This window comes from Cyclopterus lumpus, chromosome 19, assembly GCF_009769545.1.
Source record: "Cyclopterus lumpus isolate fCycLum1 chromosome 19, fCycLum1.pri, whole genome shotgun sequence".
Classification (NCBI taxonomy): domain Eukaryota; kingdom Metazoa; phylum Chordata; class Actinopteri; order Perciformes; family Cyclopteridae; genus Cyclopterus; species Cyclopterus lumpus.
The window spans coordinates 6,706,143-6,724,476 of record NC_046984.1 but is presented as its reverse complement, the minus strand read 5'-3'; the positions used below and the strand labels follow the sequence as shown (position 1 = coordinate 6,724,476).

The following is an 18,334-nucleotide window of genomic DNA, read 5'->3' as shown; positions in this document are numbered from 1 at the left end:
GGCAAAGTTTTAACCTGAGAGCTGCTTCTTTTAAAGCATATGGTCCATAGGGTTTTGGGAAAGACACAATAGTCCCCACCAATATGTTGTTAATTCGAAAACATAATTGTGCACAATATATTTGCAAACTCATTCGTATTATCTATATTATGTTCGTCGCCCAGAAGAGTGAAAAATACATTTCCACGTTTTCCAACGCGCCCTCGAGACAAGATGCTGTCATTTAATTGGCTGAAGAGTCAGAAATAAAGCCTCATATGAGTATTTCGTTTGGTCTCAGCATTGATATTGTTGACCCTGTTGAGCTTTGTAGTTAGGAAAATGACACCAAAAAAGAAAAGAGATATCCGAAGTTTGTTCCGCACCCAGAGGGTCGTTGTTAGTTAGCTAGTAGTAGGCTAACTACCCACACAGTGCAAACCTGCATCCCTTTGAGATGCATTCAGGAAACTCAGTGCAGATGTAGTGCGGGTTGAGGAAGCAGCAGCTGGACCATCAGGGCTCCAGGTGAGGTCTTACATTGATTCTGTGTTGATGTCACGAATCGAAGACCAGGGACCCAAGCACAATGGACGAAACAGAGTAAGCAAATAATAATCCTTTAATGGAGTAACGGCAGGAACAGAACAGACAGCAACAGGGACACAGACTATGGAACGCTGGAGAACTTGGTCTCAAAACACAAGACAATCTGGCAGAGGACAAGTGCAAGTGAGGGAACCTAAGTAGTGAGTGACTAACGAGGGAATGGGTTGCAGGTGAGATGGGCGTGAGAACCAGGTGAAGGGAATGAAGGATGATCAGGTGTGAAATGACAAGAGAGTTAATAGACAAACAGATCTAATGAAAACAACTATAAACAGAAAGAAGGTGTGGAGCTGAACTGTTACAGTTGAGGTGTATTATCATGGCTGACAGTGTAAACATTGTCTACCTGTTTTTAAGTGAATTATTATTATGTGCAGACTAGGCTAAGTTTTCTTTGCTCTTTAGGGAACAGTTAGTTTGAGTGACAGTGACCGTCATGAAGTGAGTGTAGCAGAGTCCTGGACATGAGGAGTGAACCATACAGCCTGACCTTAAACTCATCAGAGTACAGAAACTTCAGCACAGTCAGTATCTGTGGCTGCATTGTAGCCCTACCTTGAAAAAGGTACTTTGTTTTGAGTGTCAAAGCATAACCATCAAAAAAACCACTTTGGGAAAAAAGAATGACCCAGCCTTCTGCCCAAATGGTTTTAGTAATAAAAAATATGGGGGGGGGGGAGCTGGCAGTGTCTCTATCAATGCTGAGTCAAACCTACGGCCTTTGCACACACTGTACTACACACCTTACTACACACTACCTCTGCACATGCGCAGCTCTACGATTTCATTTGGGTAGTGTGAGAGCTATCAGGGTCAACGCCGTTCCCTCTGCCGCGTCTTATCTACACGTTAAACACTTGGCTCCAGTGTGCGTGTGTTTCCACCTCGTAGGGAACTGTCCGGGTATCAGTTAAGTCATGTGACCATCTCCATCCGGGCCTGTTTGAAAGAACAAAGCCAAGAACAGATGATAGATGGATATGGAGAGGAGAGACCTGCGGTCCCTGGAGTCAACACAGTGCTAGAGGAGTGACGGTGAGCTGTATCCACACCGAGGCCTCTCATAATACCAGCGCTCTCTGTTCTCTCGTTGTCTTCTCTCACATGTTCCTCGTAGTTCCTGGTGTGCAATCGCAAGCTGGAGAGTAAGAAGGAGGCCCTGCTCATTCTAAAGCCTTAGAAAACAATGTAATTTTCTTCACATACCATTGCACTGCTTGATGATACGATGCACCTATAACCACCTTAAATAACAGTTTAGTCAAATAAACAAGCCAAGTATGTACTTGCAGTTAAATTCAGAAAGTAATATGGCACTAAATTTGATTAGAAAATATACCAAAATGAAAAATAACATTACATTTTTTTGTTTTCAGTCCCACTGAGGCCACTGAAGTTGATGTGTTGACGCTATTTCCTGATCTCTTTGGATGTGCTTTGAAGTTTGCCAAGACCAAAGGGTGGAATTCAGAGACCCCCTTGAAGGAAATGTTTCAAAGAGAAGACATCAGCAACAGCTTTACCAAGCTGTCAATACGCCCTGATGAGCATCTGGGTGTCCCTGTTCAAGAGTCTCAACCCGGGGACTTGAAGTGAAGTTTAAATCAAAAAGGCTAAAGGACTCTGATGTTGTACGTTCTAATCGTCGTGGTGTCTAGCCCATGGCCCGTAGGAAGAATTTGGCAAAAAGACCGCACAGAAAGGAAGTCCAACAGGTATTTTTCACACCTGACATTGTCAGACTTATAATAGAAGGAAAAGCACAGGTGTTATTAATATCATAGTAAACTAGTAAAGCCCTAACCAGGTATGAGCCGGACAGCGAGGGGAGAGCTACCCTGGAGGAGGGCTTTTATCCCTAGGTGCTCCAGGAACAGGTGCACCCACGTTCCTGTGACACGTTCAGGAACACAGGGACAAATAGCTGCCAACGCCGTACTTGTACGGTGTTATAAGCAGGGCCGAGCCGCTATACATTGGTAGAATCAAATATGTACCTTACCTGTGTGTGTGTGTAAAAAATGTTATTATTAAATATGAAAAACAACCTGCAGTCAATGTGCAAGCTGCCAATTGAATGGTGATTTAAGCTACTCTATTGGGTTCATATATTTGTAAATGTGACTGAAAGACGCTCACCGTCACAAGCTGTCCACTTCTTTCAGGTACTGACACCAAATAAGGTTCAAAATGACATTTACAAAACATGGAGGGCCTTCTGAAACACTCGAATGATCGACATGTACAAAGCTGTTACATCAAAGTCTCAAGGAGGCTAATATTCATAATCCGTTCTTCAGTGAGATCAGATACAACTTTCATAAAGGACTTCATTGTCCTCCTCGTCTGAATAATTTGTCATTAGTTATTGTTATGATTCAATGTATATACATTTAAATACACTGATTACAATAGATAACAGTTTATCAACAATGTGGTCCATGATTTTCAGACTGATTCAAAGCTACAGTAAAAATTAAGCATTTAATATTCAGCTATCGAGTAGCCTGAAAGTGCAAGAATTATGTTTTCAGTCTCGTGGTTTCATATTTCAATTTATAAACAGGAAGTCTGGAGTCTTCAGTCAAGACTTGAGTGACCACTCTGCCATTGCATGCGTTCGCTCCGGCCTCTCTGTCAAACGTCCACCGGTGATTGTGACCAAGCGTTCACTGTTATGAATCAACAACCCAAAAGGGAAATATAAACACTATAACATTGTAGTGTATAAAAGAATCAACCATTAAAGTTATGATTTATAACCCAATATGAAGATAACGTGGTGTTTGCTGACCCAGTAGTTTTTAATGATCAAAAGACAGATTGAGATGTTGTTGTACATTTATTCATTCAACTCTTCAGGAGATAACAGTCTAAATACTATACACAGTTTACATGAAGATACAGTATTCTATGTGACAAATAAAATGCTTGAAAGCGTTTAGAATAATTATGAATCTTGTTCAGCCAGAAGCTTCCGTCTCCTTCTGGATTTGTGAGCAGATGCAAACAGCTGCTTCCTGTGTGTGTGAGGAGCTTCCCGAAAACACCAGCACAGAAGAAGACGGAGACAAACTACGTCCTCTGTGCCGGTGGGAACGGGACGCTCCTCGCCCTCTCGGTGGCGGGCGGGGCGGGCGGGTGGTGTCGGGGGTTTGGGTGGACGGGCAAGGGGGTCCTGTCACAAACACAAGAGATTAATTCTTTTGAACTGAACTACACAACCTTTACATTAGTGTGTTGAATCTGTCCTCCAATGATGGAATCGTATTAATGATACTTCTGTAGTCATAGTGAGGGATTACTTACTCCGCCCACTAACAGAAAGACAACCGCCGCTCTCCATCTGGTCCTGTGGTCCTCCGTCCTTCTCATCTGCTCCGTCGTCAAGGAGATCCTGGATGTTGCTTCTTGTGTCACGGCCATCAATACCTAGTAAAAGAGACTTGGAGACTTTTCTTAACGTTAGTAGTTTTTATCACACATCTGTCTGTTTTTTTCTGGTTATGAATAAAGTATCTATCTAATCTACAACTATATATCTTTTTGGGGTTTTGGTTTTTTTGTTTTTTTTTGTATTTTGTATTTTTTTGATTTGCACAATTCAAACAATAAAATCACAACAGAGATAAATGAATATCACAGTGCAGGAAGAGACAAATAGCCAACTGGGCTTTTTTGAAGTCTCCACCTATATAATATTTCAAATTTTACAAAATTACAAACATAAAATGAAAAATACATAAGCTAGACAACAAAATAAAAAAGAAAGAAAACATGTAATCATATCGAGTCTGAGTAGGCATGTGTGTGCATGTGAAAGTGAGCATGCCTTGCGTTTGTTTATTTACTGATAACTTCCCAGGCGAAAAAAATATATACTTATAATATAATATATAATTTAAATTGTCAAAAGTATATTGCAAATATACTATAAAAAAAGTGTACTTTCTGCAAATATATAAAACCTATACTAAAGTCATGCTTTCACCTATTTTAAAAACACACTTTAAAATAATTGCACTGTAGTATACTTTCAAGAAATATATTATAAGAAAAATATAGTTTAAGTGTAAGTTCTGTGCAATTACTTAAATGGTTTCTAACATATATATTTCAAATATGCTCTAAATTAGCATTGAAAAAAATTATTTAAAGCACATTTGATACAAATATTTTTGTAATTAGTAAGTCAATTTATTCATGCTATTATTTTTATATATTAATTGTGTTATACATAAATATGCTCAGTATATTTAATCTTCGCATACTTGAAGCCCTACTAATCATAAGTATACTTAAAGTGTGTTATTTTGGAACACCTCATTTTGTACTTAATATATTTAAGTACTATTTGAAGTATATTTTATTATATTTGTTGTGCTAAATTGGAACTACTTAAAGTATACTTAGTACACTTTAAGTAGATAAATGTATGTGCTATGCATGCCGATAGTTCACTTAAAGTATATTTTTATTGTATTTGAAGTATATTTGAAATATATTTTGATAATATTACAAATATGTAAACATTATTTATTTATTATTATTTATTGACTATACTTAAGGAAACTTGGAAAAGAACACTATCTGGTGGGTAAACTTATTAAACTTATAATCTCAAGTAACCTTAATTTAAAAGAATGAGTGAGGGGGAACCATCTTCAAAGCTTGGCTGCACTCGGCAGCGCTCGACTCAAATACGCATGCACAGTTAACCACTGAAGACGTCCTTGCTTGAGGCGGAATGGCGAATGTAGAAGCAAGAAGAAAGCGCTACTCTGTCAAGTTATTTTAAGGTAAGATCCAGCGTCATAATAAAACGCTACCGTTCATCTATTTGGAAAACTTCGTAGTCTCTTTAGTCTTCATCTGTTAATTATTGGTTGGATGTTAACTTTATGTCTTAGGTTGATTATAGTACACCAAAAGTATACTTTTTGTATATTATTAGCACAATATTAATATATTTAGAATATGAGTATAGTACACCAAAAGTATACTATTAGCACACTATAAATATATTTAGAATATGATGTTTACATATTTGTAATATACTCAAAATATATTTCAAATACAATAAAAATATACTTTAAGTGAACTAGCGGCATGCATATTAGCACATACAGTCATGTACTTAAAGTGTACTATAAGTATACTTTAAGTAGTCCCAATTTAGCACAACAAATATATAAAAATATACTTCAAATAGTACTTAAATACTACTTTTAAGTACAAAATAAGTTGTTCCAAAATAATAAATAGTAATAGGGCTTCAAGTATACTTGAGTATGCTAAAATTAAATATACTTTGTATACTTTTTTTTCGCCTGGGTTACCTGATCAGAATAAGAATCAGTACCATTTATTGCTAAACATGTATTCACATACAAGGAATTTGTCATGGCGGGTGGTGCAACATTGGACAATAACATTACAGTAGAATGCATTTACAGTAGAATATAAAATAAAGTGCACTGACAAACAGATATCAGTACTTTAAACAGTGTGATGTAAATGTAGGTTTAACGTGTATAACTTACCTGTTAACTTACCTGATGACTTACCTTCGGAGCAGCCGCAGGTGGGCCCGTTGGAAGCTGGCCAGCCGCAGTCGGGGGAGTCGGGCGAGTCGGAGTCGGGCGAGTCGGACACGGGAGCGGACCAGTCGGAGTTGGGTGAGTCGGAGGCGGTCGGGCGGGTTGGAGTCGTTGGAATCTGAATCACAGTAAGGCAGAACAACAAGCACAACCCCAAACGCATCGTGAACCTCATACTGCACCACATTACCTTCGGGGATGGCTGGATGGGCGCCGCGCTGAGGAACTCCAGCGTAGTCTCCGCCAGCTGCAGGGAAACATTTAAGGATTCCCCATGAAATGAAATATCTCTGGATTACATTGAGCAATAATGGTTAAGATTCCAGCTGCTAATCAATCAGTTAGCAGCTCAATTAAACAAATATTTAGACTCGTGATCCACACCTTCCAGACTAAACAATGTTTCATATTTTCTCACTTTCCCCCTATTTAAACCTTTAATTTTGCCTTGCTCTGATTTTACCTCCGTAGTCGAACTGGATGGGTGGTGGTGGGGGGGGCTGAGGGCAGTCGCCACCTGCAGGGAAACATTTAAACAGGATTTCTCATGACATGAAATATTTCTGGATTACATTGAGCAATAATGGTTCAGATTCCAGCTGCTAATCAATCAGTTAGCAGCTCAATTAAACAACTATTTAGACTCGTGAGCCACACCTTCCAGACTAAACAATGTTTCATATCTTCTCACTTTCCCCCTATATAAACCTTTAATTGTGCCTTGCTCTGATTTTACCTCCGTAGCCGATTTGCATGGCTGGTGCTGGGGGGCGCATAGCAACTCCAGCGAAGTCTCCACCTGCAGGGAAACATTTAAACAGGATTCCTCATGACATGAAATATTTCTGGATTACATTGAGCAATAATCAAAGTTTACACTTTAAAAACGACAGCATATCTATAAACTAACTAGGACTACACGTGTCACAAAGGCACCGACACACAAGAGGCTTCACCGTTTAACAGTAATATTAAACATAGTGCAGCTTTGCCTCTGTTAGTTTGAACAGAGAACACATAACGGAACAACAACAATAATGATAATAATAATGACAAAATTATTTTATTATTGACATGAGATATTATCCATGTTAGTTATTATATTTCCGAAACAACTGTGTGGGCTTCATCATAATAATACAAAGTTATTAATCTTGAGGTGCACTTCATAATTGTTGGAGGAGGAGAGGAGCACCTCCCCACAGCTTTTTCCACTGTTCTGATCTGGATTCAGATTCCAGCTGCTAATCAATCAGTTAGCAGGTCAATTAACCGACTACGAGCCACACCTTCCAGACTAAACATGTTTCATATCTTCTCACGAAAAAAATGGTCAAATAAATACAAAACGTACCTCCACGGTGGACTGGCGGTACGTATGCCAGTCCCAGCATTCGGGCCATGGCGATGTGGTCGTCGTCCATTCTCCGGCTTCTCGGGGGTCCGCGATGGAGGGAAGTCAGTAGTTCTGTTATCCAACGAGATTCAAGTGTAGCTTTTAGCTAGCGGTCAACAGCTCAAAGAGTTAGCTTCACAGTTTCGGTCAACAAGAGGGTTCAAGCTCGTGTCGAAGACAAAATGCAAAGGGGACGAATCACAACGTTCGGCTTTTTATAGCCTCGGCCGGGTTACCATGGCAATTACTGATGGGCGTGGTCACGTGCATGGTCACGCAAAACGCAAAGAGAGACGTTTTAATAATGTTCTCATATTTGTCCAACATATATTTTGTTTTATTAGTACTATAACTTGTTATCATACATGTCAGTGTTGTTGTAAACATGACATAATCTGCAATACTCATTCTAACGAGACAAATGAGATAGTTTCGGGTAAAAACTACCATGCAATGGCTAAAACACAGCAGGAGGCAAGGCACAACTGGTAAAAGTTGTTTATATATATATTGTATATAGAATATACTGTTACACTATATTGGCATTTTAGCAGAACTAAATTTCTTACTCATTTATTTATTATTATTTATTAGGTGCAGAATACTGTTTTGTATTTAAACTAAGGTTTTATTACTGTAATTATGTTTAAATCAGTTCCAAGCTACACAAATGTTAATATATTTTAATAAAGTTTGCCTGTTCAACATAATATCAACTACGTTTATTTATGGGAAGAGGAAGCTGGCAGTGTCCCTACCAATGCTGAGACCAAACCTACAGCCTTGCTTTCACGCAATAAACGGCGTGAACGTATTTAATATACATAAACCACGTGCGTCATGACGCACAGTGAAACATGGCGATATTAATCCAACATGACCACAGTAACCTGTTTCGTTTCTAACTCATCATTGTCCAGTTTATGAGGTGCATCTCAGAGCGCGTGGGGGAGATGCTGGAGGCAGCGCGCGCACATGCACTCCCATACAGTTACTTAACAGGTCGCTCTGTGGTCTCTTTCAATGTTAAATGTTAAATAAATCCCTCCTTTAATATGATAAAGTAAAAGGAGCACGTGTGTGTACAATAAGTCACGTTTCAACAGTCAAAACAAGACAACTCAGGGTCACGTGCAGGTCACGTGACCGCTGGATTCGATCCTAACGCCCGAACGTTCCATTTGGTTTCCATGGCCGACAATTTATGCATTTTACATATTTGATTTTAGAATTCTATAAATATGGCTCGGGCGCCATCTTTTTTCTGTAATTTCAACATTAAACGTCGACGTTTTGATGCCTTCAAACCAAAATAACAGGGTTTTGGAACCTCTACACTAATTCTTAGCACATTCCGCACATCTCCTGAAATGTTCAAGACATACTGCCGCTCAGAAATGATTTCACAGGCGAAAAATCATCGACTGAGTCACTTTTCACAAAATATATTTTCCCCCCCAAATTGCCTGACGTCACACTGTGAATTATTAACCTTAAAACTCAAAATGCTTCACTGGTTTCTAAACTGAGAACACTTTTAAGGATTTAAGGGGATACATTAATAATAATAAATGATAAATTAAACATAAAAATGGTCTTACCTGCACAGTGACGGTCCAACTCACAGTCCGGTCCCGTCAGCAGGGGCTGGTCCTCGGTCTGGAGTCGTCGGAAGGCCTTTCTCCGGGTCTCTGGTGCTCTCGGTAGTCGTGGTCTAGTAGATTTGTTCGCCAACAAGTTTCGTTTACAATAAAGAGTGTCAAGCAGTTGAAAAGTCAAAAGGTTTTCCTTCACAGGTTTGGGTTCTCAGAGGGTTCTCGGGAGGTTTCTCAGGAGGGTTCCGCTCAGGTCGAAGTCCAAAGTGCAAAGGGACGAATCAGAACGTCCGCGGCCCTTAAATACCTCGGTCCGGTTTCCATGGCATTGACGCACGGGCTTGCGTGCGATTGAGCAATACAGAAAGAAAGAAGTATTCATTATTTCCCCACATTTGTCAAATATATATTTGTATTTGATTCATACTAGAGTTATTTTTATTTATTTTTGTCGGTGATCTGTTGTAATTCACTAAAGCTATGAGCTGTAAAGCCAAACTGATGGGAAATGATATACTTTATTATCATACAATATTGTAGATTAAAATGATGCTCTCGTTGTAGCTAATCACGCAACATATGGAGCATTATGTGCTTTACGTTGTTGCCCATCTACTTCTTGTTGATGATTGGCAGTAAATGACGGGCTGCATGGTCTTCCGACTAAACTACTTTAATTTATTGGACAGATAACTACTTTGCAGATTAAGAGACATCTCCCCACTCAACTTCTTGAAACTGTTAGAGAAATAAAATTATTACTGTCCGTTATTTGACCAGAAACAAATAGTAAAGTCTAAAGTCTATTTGTTCTTCTTCTTTTTGAGTAGGGCCAATCTAATCTACCAGGCTTGGGGAAAATAGGACACAAATGAACATCAGAAATAGGATTTTGTTGTCAAATGTTTTCTCCTTTTGTCTCATTTTACAACTGGAACATCTCCCCGCTCAAGGTTTATTTCCCAGGGACGCGCATGTCCTCAGCATTACGGGAAGAAGTCACTTCTTACACGTAATTTGCACAATATATTTGCAAACTCATTCGTATTATTATCTATAGATAATAACACGAATGAGTTTGCAAATATATTGTGCACAATTATTTATACGATTATTATTTTTTATTATATATTATTATATGTAATATACTATGTTTTCCAATGCGCCGTCGAGACAAGATGCTGTCATTTAATTGGCTGAAGAGTCAGAAACACTCTGTGAATCGTGACTGACAGTAGACACGGTAAGATACTAAATACACCAGGAGTTAATAAAGCCTCATATTAGTTTTTTGTTTGGTCTCAGCATTGATATTGTTCACCCTGCTGTGCTTTGTAGAAAGGAAAATGACACCAAAAAAGAAAAGAGATATCCGAAGTGTGTTCACCACCCAGAGGGGAAAGTAGCTACCAGAAGCCCGGTCGTTGTTAGTTAGGGTTAGCTAGTAACGTTAGCAGGCTAACTACCACACAGTGCAAACCTGCATCCTTTTGAGATGCATTCAGGGAACTCAGAAACTCAGTGCAGGTGTAGTGCAGCAGGAAGCAGCAGCTGGACCATCAGGGCTCCAGGTGAGGTCACATTGAAAAAGGTACTTTGTTTTGAGTGTGTCAAAGCATACACCTAAAAAAAAATGTCCCAGCCTTCTGCTTCAATGGTTTTAGTAATTGGAAAAATGCCATTGGAAGTTGTAATCGCCATCAAGTGAGTAAAGCACACCATCATGCTGTAGCAACACATGCATTGGAGAAAACATCAGTTCACCCAACTCCGACGTGCATTGGTTAAAACACAGCAGGAGGCAAGGCACTGTCGAACAATTATGATAGATTTAATTTAATATATATATTTAATATTGTCTTTTTTCATATACACAACTGGTAAAAGTTGTTTATATATATTCTTATTCATTTAATTATTTATTTGTATTATTATTATTTGTTTGGTGCAGAATACTGTTTAAACTAAGGTTTTATTAGTTATGTTTAAATCACTTCCAAGTTACACAAATGTATTTTAATAAAGTTTGCCCATTCAACATAATATTTACGTTACATTTTTCTGCAATAATAATCCATACATATTATAACATTATGACCACACAAAAAAAAAGATTTATTGTTCACTGTGTAGGAATGTGTCTTTATTCTAAGCTGTTTTAAATTACTCGGTTGATGATTATTACTTATTTCCTACATTTGACATTGCTCTGATTCCAGTAGACTCTCTGCACCAACTGAACAACAGTATAAAACAGACACAATAAACCATGGTAGTATACAGTGAGAACAACGTGTGTGTGATTTCAGATATAGAATGTCCTACACTGTAAAACCTACCAGCTCATCTTAATAAAAGACGTAAGCTAACCCAACTTAAATCGTATAGAAAGTTGTAGTTACTTGATACACTCGTGAACTCATAAGTGAACTGCAGCCATAATGACTCAGTCATTTTGAGTTTGATCAACTTCAGGTAGACTTTCATTCAAGTTGTGTGTATCAATTCCAATGTGTTGTATTAACTTAACTCATTTGATCTAAATTGCTTTTATAGACAGTGGATGTGTTCAAAACAACGTAACTGTCTTGATCTGTCGTTAAGAGAGGTGTCTGTAAATGTACATTTCTCTGCGTTTTTTCGCTTAGATTTTTCCAAAGTTACCGAGAAAGACACACTGCACTATCCGATAACACCGTTATTATAACCAGCAATAATGGTTGATGTGATTTGCGAGGCGTCAGTCAGCCAACGGTCGCCAGCTTAGATAGACTAACGTTATTTCAGGTACCAACGTCGCCCGTTATAGTACACGCCATCTTAAAAGACAGGTCGAAAACAACGTGTTTTAGATACCTTCACCGTAAGACATCTCTCGTCAGACACCCGTCCTAACCCGCTGGTTATGTTCATTTGTCGGGTACAGCAATGATGTTCGGGTCAATTTTACTTTAGCACAAGCAATTTATTCACGTGAACGCAGCGCACACACATGCTGCTGTTTGTGTGATGTTGAACTAGCCAGGTAACGGTAATGTTACACGGCACGTTGACCAGCTCAGTCGGGGAGGAGAGGACTTCAACACACCTGTCAGTCTGGGATGAAGTTCAGGAAGTAAAGAGAGAAGAAAGAAACTCACAACGCAGATCTCCGGTGGTTTGAACCATTTGCTGTCCTTAAACCAAGTAAGGTAAGACTGTTCTCTCTTTTATTAGCTTGCATTAGCATCACTGTAGCAACATTACTCTCTAAAAGCTTTCTCGTTCTCTTAACGTTTAGTTTGCCTGCTAAACAAGTTGTCTTTTTCACCCGTTAGAGTTGTTGACGTCTGCACATGATTTTCCATCCAAATTACATTGCCAGAGTGCAATAATCCTAAAGTGACTGTTATCTGCGGTTAGCAACCGTTAGCTTAAATTCAACACGTGTGTTGCTTAACATTGTTAATGTTAGCATGGTTGTGCTGGGCTCCACGTGGTGATTCAACATGTGTTGCTTATACAGCTAATACACAACCATACCAAGCTAACGTTGCTGCCTTATGTTAGCTATGTTTTTTGTTTTTCTTTTATGCCTAAATTTAATAAATTGAATGTATTATTTTAATTTTAGTTGTGACTGAGCTCATCGACCGAGGTCATGTGGAAATGTAAGTTGTGCTTTTTCTAGTCCCATCAAAGTCTGCTTACTGAGACATTACAGACCCCAACATGGCGAGTATTCTACTGTTTCTCCCTTACCATGTGTGTATTACAACTGCATATGCACTTTTAGCAGTTTAAATTCACTCAAGATACACATGTCAAGAGTACACAGGCTTAATGTTAGTGAGAGAAGTGTAGCAGGCAGTGACTCTCATGGTGTGGCAGACAATTTTGCATTTCATTGAATATTTGTAAGCACACTCATGTTGTATGTTTCCCACTACCATCAAAGGTTCATATCTTATTTATTAGCCTATCATAGTTGGCATGTTTGGTAGACACATGTTCTGGACCTCATGTGTACTTTCTTTCAGGAGGAGGAGTTTGAACCCTTCCAGGTGGGTGCAGTGGAGCTGTGGTGGCGGATATGGACAAGGCTGCAGGGATTCGCTTTCAACCTCTCCATGTCTCAGTCATCCTGGAGGATCGAGTTGTAATGACTCTGAGATCTTGGACTGATGCAATAACTCTCATGGTTCCAAGATGGTTCACAATTATGAGACGCCCTTGTCTTCTCATAAAAAATAATTTCCTTTTAAATTGATGTATTAAGGCCAGTATGTACCTGGCAATACTCTTTGAGCCAGACCTCTGATTGAAAAGCACAAATGTACCGTGTAGTTATTTACAATACATTTCTTTACTTTGTATAAATACTGTACAGACAGTGTACATGCACATTCTGTATTTTATGTGACAAATGAAATGCTTTAAAGCTTTTAGAAGGATTATTTCTCGTTCAGCCTGAACCGTCAGTCTCCTTGACAGTGGATGACAGCTTCCTGTGTGTGAGGAGCTTCCTAAACCCATCAGCACAGGAAAAGCAGGTGGAAACAAACTACGTCAACGGGACCCTCCTCGTCCGCTTGCCTGGCGGGTGGTGTCGGGGTGGAGGGGCAGGGAGGACCGTCCTCACTGGGTCTCGGACTCTAGGGTGCTGAGAGGGGTTCAGAGGTCGGCTGTGGGTCTGGGTCGTCCTGGGTTGATGTCCACCCTCAACTGTCCTGTGAGACACAAACACAAGAGATGAATACTATTGAACTAAACTACAACCTTTACATTGTTGTGTTGAATGAGGGATTACTCACTCTGCCCACTGAAGGAAAGGCGCCCGCCGCTCTCCATCTGGTCCTGTGGTCCTCCGTCATTCTCATCTGGTCCTGTGGTCCTCAGTCTTGTCCTGTGGTCCTCCGCCCTTCTCATCTGGTCCTGTGGTCCTCCGCCCTTCTCATCTGGTCCTGTGGTCCTCCGCCCTTCTCATCTGGTCCTGTGGTCCTCTGTCCTTCTCATCTGGTCCTGTGGTCCTCCGCCCTTCTCATCTGGTCCTGTGGTCCTCTGTCCTTCTCATCTGGTCCTGTGGTCCTCCGTCCTTCTCATCTGGTCCTGTGGTCCTCCGCCCTTCTCATCTGGTCCTGTGGTCCTCCCTCCTCGTCATCTTCTTCGTCGTCAAGGAGATCCTGGATGTTGCTTCTTGTGTCACAGCAATCGATACCTGAATAAAAGACTTGGAGACTTTTCTTAACGTTAGTAATTATATCCACACCGACCAGCCAACCCCGCCAGACGCAAGGGAAGGTCCTCCGTCCTCATCTGGTCCTGTGGTCCTCCGTCGGGTCCTGTAGTCCTGTAGTCCTCCGTCCTTCTCATCTGGTCCTAGGACCTTCTCATCTGGTCCTGTGGTCCTCCGTCCTTCTCATCTGGTCCTGTGGTCCTCCGTACTTCTCATCTGGTCCTGTGGTCCTCCGTCCTTCTCATCTGGTCCTGTGGACCTCCGTCTGGTCCTGTGGTCCTCCGTCCTTCTCATCTGATCCTGTGGTCCTCTGTCTGGTCCTGTGGTCCTCCGTCCTTCTCATCTGGTCCTGTGGACCTCCGTCTGGTCCTTTGGTCCTCCGCCCTTCTCATCTGGTCCTGTGGTCCTCCCTCCTCGTCATCTTCTTCGTCGTCAAGGAGATCCTGGATGTTGCTTCTTGTGTCACAGCATTCGATACTGAATAAAAGACTTGGAGACTTTTCTTAACGTTAGTAATTATAACCACACCGACCAGCCAACCCCGCCAGACGCAAGGGAAGTCCTCTTCCCTGCTCCTCCTGGTAGACTCTTCTGGTTTCTGGGGGACTGGAGCTTCTTCAGGACTTTCCACACCAAAACGGAGGGTAAATTGAACATCAATAAACCTTGCAACAATTTCACTATATATACTTTATATACACTTTGCATTTTTTCTGGTTATGAATAAAGTATCTATCTAATCTACAACTATATTTCTTTATTTTTTATTTTCACAATTCTCCTAAAAGAAAGATCCTGTGGTCCTCCGTCCTTCTCATCTGGTCCTGTGGTCCTCCGTCCTTCTCATCTTGTCCTGTGGTCCTCCGTCTGGTCCTGTGGTCCTCCATCCTTCTCATCTGGTCCTGTGGTCCTCCGTCTGGTCCTGTGGTCCTCCGTCCTTCTCATCTGGTCCTGTGGTCCTCCGTCTGGTCCTGTGGTCCTCCGCCCTGCATTTGTTTATTTACTGATAACTTACCTGATCAGAATAAGAATCAGTACCTTTTATTGCTAAATATGTTTTCACATACAAGAGATTTGTCATGGCGGGTGGTGCAACATTGGACAATAACATTACAGTAGAATGCATTTACAGTAGAATATAAAATAAATGCTACAGATAACAGTACTTTAAACAGTGTAATGTAAATGTAGGTTTAAAATGACAAGTGTATAACTTACCTAATAACTTGCCTCCGGAGCAGTCGCAGTCGGGCCCGTTGGAAGCTGGCCAGCCGCAGTCGGGCCAGTCAGAGTTGGGCGAGTCGGAGGTGGTCGGGCTGGTTGATCGTGAACCTCATACTGCACCACATTACCTTCGGGGACATACCCGATGGCTAGATGGGCGCCGCGCTGAGGAACTCCAGCGTAGTCTCCGCCAGCTGCAGGGAAACATTTAAGGATTCCTCATGACACACAAGAGGCTTCACCGTTTAACAGTAGAATTAAACATAGTGCAGCTTTGCCTCTGTTAGTTTGAACAGAGAACACATAACAGAACAACAACAATAATGATAATTATGACAAAAACAATAATTTTTATTATTTTTGACATGGTCACGCAAAGAGAGACGTTTTAATCATTTTCTCATATTTGTCCAACATATATTTTGTTTTATTAGTACTATTACTTGTTATCATACATGTCAGTGTTGTTGTAAACATGACATCTGCAATACTCATGCTAACGAGACAAATAAGATATTTTCGCATAAAAACTACCGTGCTATGGCTAAAACACAGCAGGAGGCAAGGCACTGTCGAATAACAAATAGATTTATTTAAAATGTTCTACTTTCTTTTGTCTTTTTCACTACACAACTGGTAAAAGTTGTTTATATATATATATATTGTATATAGAATATACTGTTACACTATATTGGCATTTTAGCAGAACTTTTCTTACTCATTTAATTATTATTTATTTGGTGCAGAATACTGTTTTGTATTTAAACTAAGGTTTTATTACTGTAATTATGTTTAAATCAGTTCCAAGTTACACAAATGTTAATATATTTTAATAAAGTTTGCCTGTTCAACATAATATCAACTACGTTTATTTATGGGGAGGGTAAGCTGGCAGTGTCCCTACCAATGCTGACACCAAACCTTCGGCCTTGCTTTCACGCAATAAACGGCGTGAACGTATTTAATACACATAAACCACGTGCGTCATGACGCACAGTGAAACATGGCGATATTAATCCAACATGACCACAGTAACCTCTTTCGTTTATAACTCATCATTGTCCAGTTTATGAGGTGCATCTCAGAGCGCGTGGGGGAGATGCTGGAGGCAGCGCGCGCACATGCACTCCCATACAGTTACTTAACAGGTCGCTCTCTGGTCTCTTTCAATGTTAAATGTTAAATAAATCACTCCTTTAATATGATGAAAAATGCTGAATGATGTAAAAGGAGCACATGTGTGTACAATAAGTCACGTTTCAACAGTCAAAACAAGACAACTCAGGGTCATGTGCAGGTCACGTGACCGCTGGATTCGATCTGAATGCCCAAACTTTCCATTTGGTGGGAACCAACAAGTTGAACCTCCTGCAGCCTCGGGGTCAGTTCGGAACCAGATTGCATGGCGGCAAGGACTCTGCCAGCCCTCGATACATCTTCACCATGCTCAGGTCAGCAGCCTCCTGGCAAACGATAAATCATCTAAAGATACAGATTCAGGAGCGCGTGGGAGTAAATTTAATGCTTTACTTAATTGGTGATGGACTTAAAGATTTTCCCAATTTTTGTTCTTCCAGCCCTTTGGCCCGCCTTCTTTTCCCAAACTGGATGACAACCTGCTCAAGTACAACGTTGATGACAACCAGCGTGTGGAGCCGGAGTGGTACCTGCCCATCATCCCCACTGTGCTGGTGAACGGTGCCGAAGGTATCGGCACAGCCTGGGCCAGCAAGATCCCCAACTACGACGTACGAGAGATCGTCGGCAACATCCACCGTATGCTCAACGGCGATGAGCCTCGGCCCATGGTGAGGACAAGACATGGCTGTTGTTGCTTTCTGAGACTGCTATCTCATGTCTCCTGGTGGACAAACCAGATGATGACATTCCTTTTTCTCCCACAGCTTCCAAGCTACAAAGGCTTCAAAGGCACGATTGAGCAGGTGATGGACAACCAGTTCATCAACACTGGAGAGGTGGCCATCATTGATTCCACCACCATTGAGATCTCCGAGTTGCCTGTCAAAACCTGGACGCAGGTTAGTCACTAAGGCTTTGTCCCACTTATTAGGGATGTGTTCCGGATGTCCCATCATGCATGTTGATGCTGCTTGTAACATTGATAATTACTTTTGTGATCATTTTAATTACATCTCTAAGTAATTTCATACGGGTCTCTGGTCTAGGTGTACAAGGAGAACGTGCTGGAGCCAATGCTGAATGGAACAGAGAAGGTCCCTCCTCTGATCACAGACTACAAGGAATACCACACCGACACCACTGCGATTTATCGTCAAGATGACAACAGAGAAGCTGAGTGAGGCAGAGGCTGCTGGCCTCCACAAAGTCTTCAAACTTCAACAAACCCTTACTTGCAATTCTATGGTAACTGCTGCCACACATATGAATATATCTAATGCCAAAGAAAAGAAAGATGAGCTGTGCAAACAGAGGGATGATGCTAAGGTGTGATGTCCAGCTGTACTGTAATCTTACTGGCTTACTGGTTTATCTTGTGTAAACGTCTTGGACTTAACTGCTGTTTCATACAGTAATGCAACACCACATGCATAAATGCTTAAATAAAAGACAATTAGACAAAAGCGAAATACTTTTTTTTGTTTGTTGTTGCTTTTACAGCCCGAATAAGTCGGGTGTATTTCATGTTATTTCCTCTAAAAACGACTAAACTTTGGATGGTTTCAATGGCAGCACA

At 40.7% G+C, this 18,334-nt stretch overlaps 1 protein-coding gene across 1 annotated transcript; it reads left to right on the top strand.

The window, feature by feature from the left end:
• The first annotated feature begins 15,771 nt into the window (after nt 1–15,771).
• On the top strand, nt 15,772–17,939 carry LOC117749078 (DNA topoisomerase 2-alpha-like). Its single transcript, XM_034559291.1, is given in 6 exon segments — nt 15,772–15,798; nt 16,885–17,069; nt 17,196–17,221; nt 17,224–17,426; nt 17,523–17,657; nt 17,805–17,939. Coding segments are annotated over 6 exon segments (711 nt in total).
• Nucleotides 17,940–18,334: the final 395 nt, after the last annotated feature.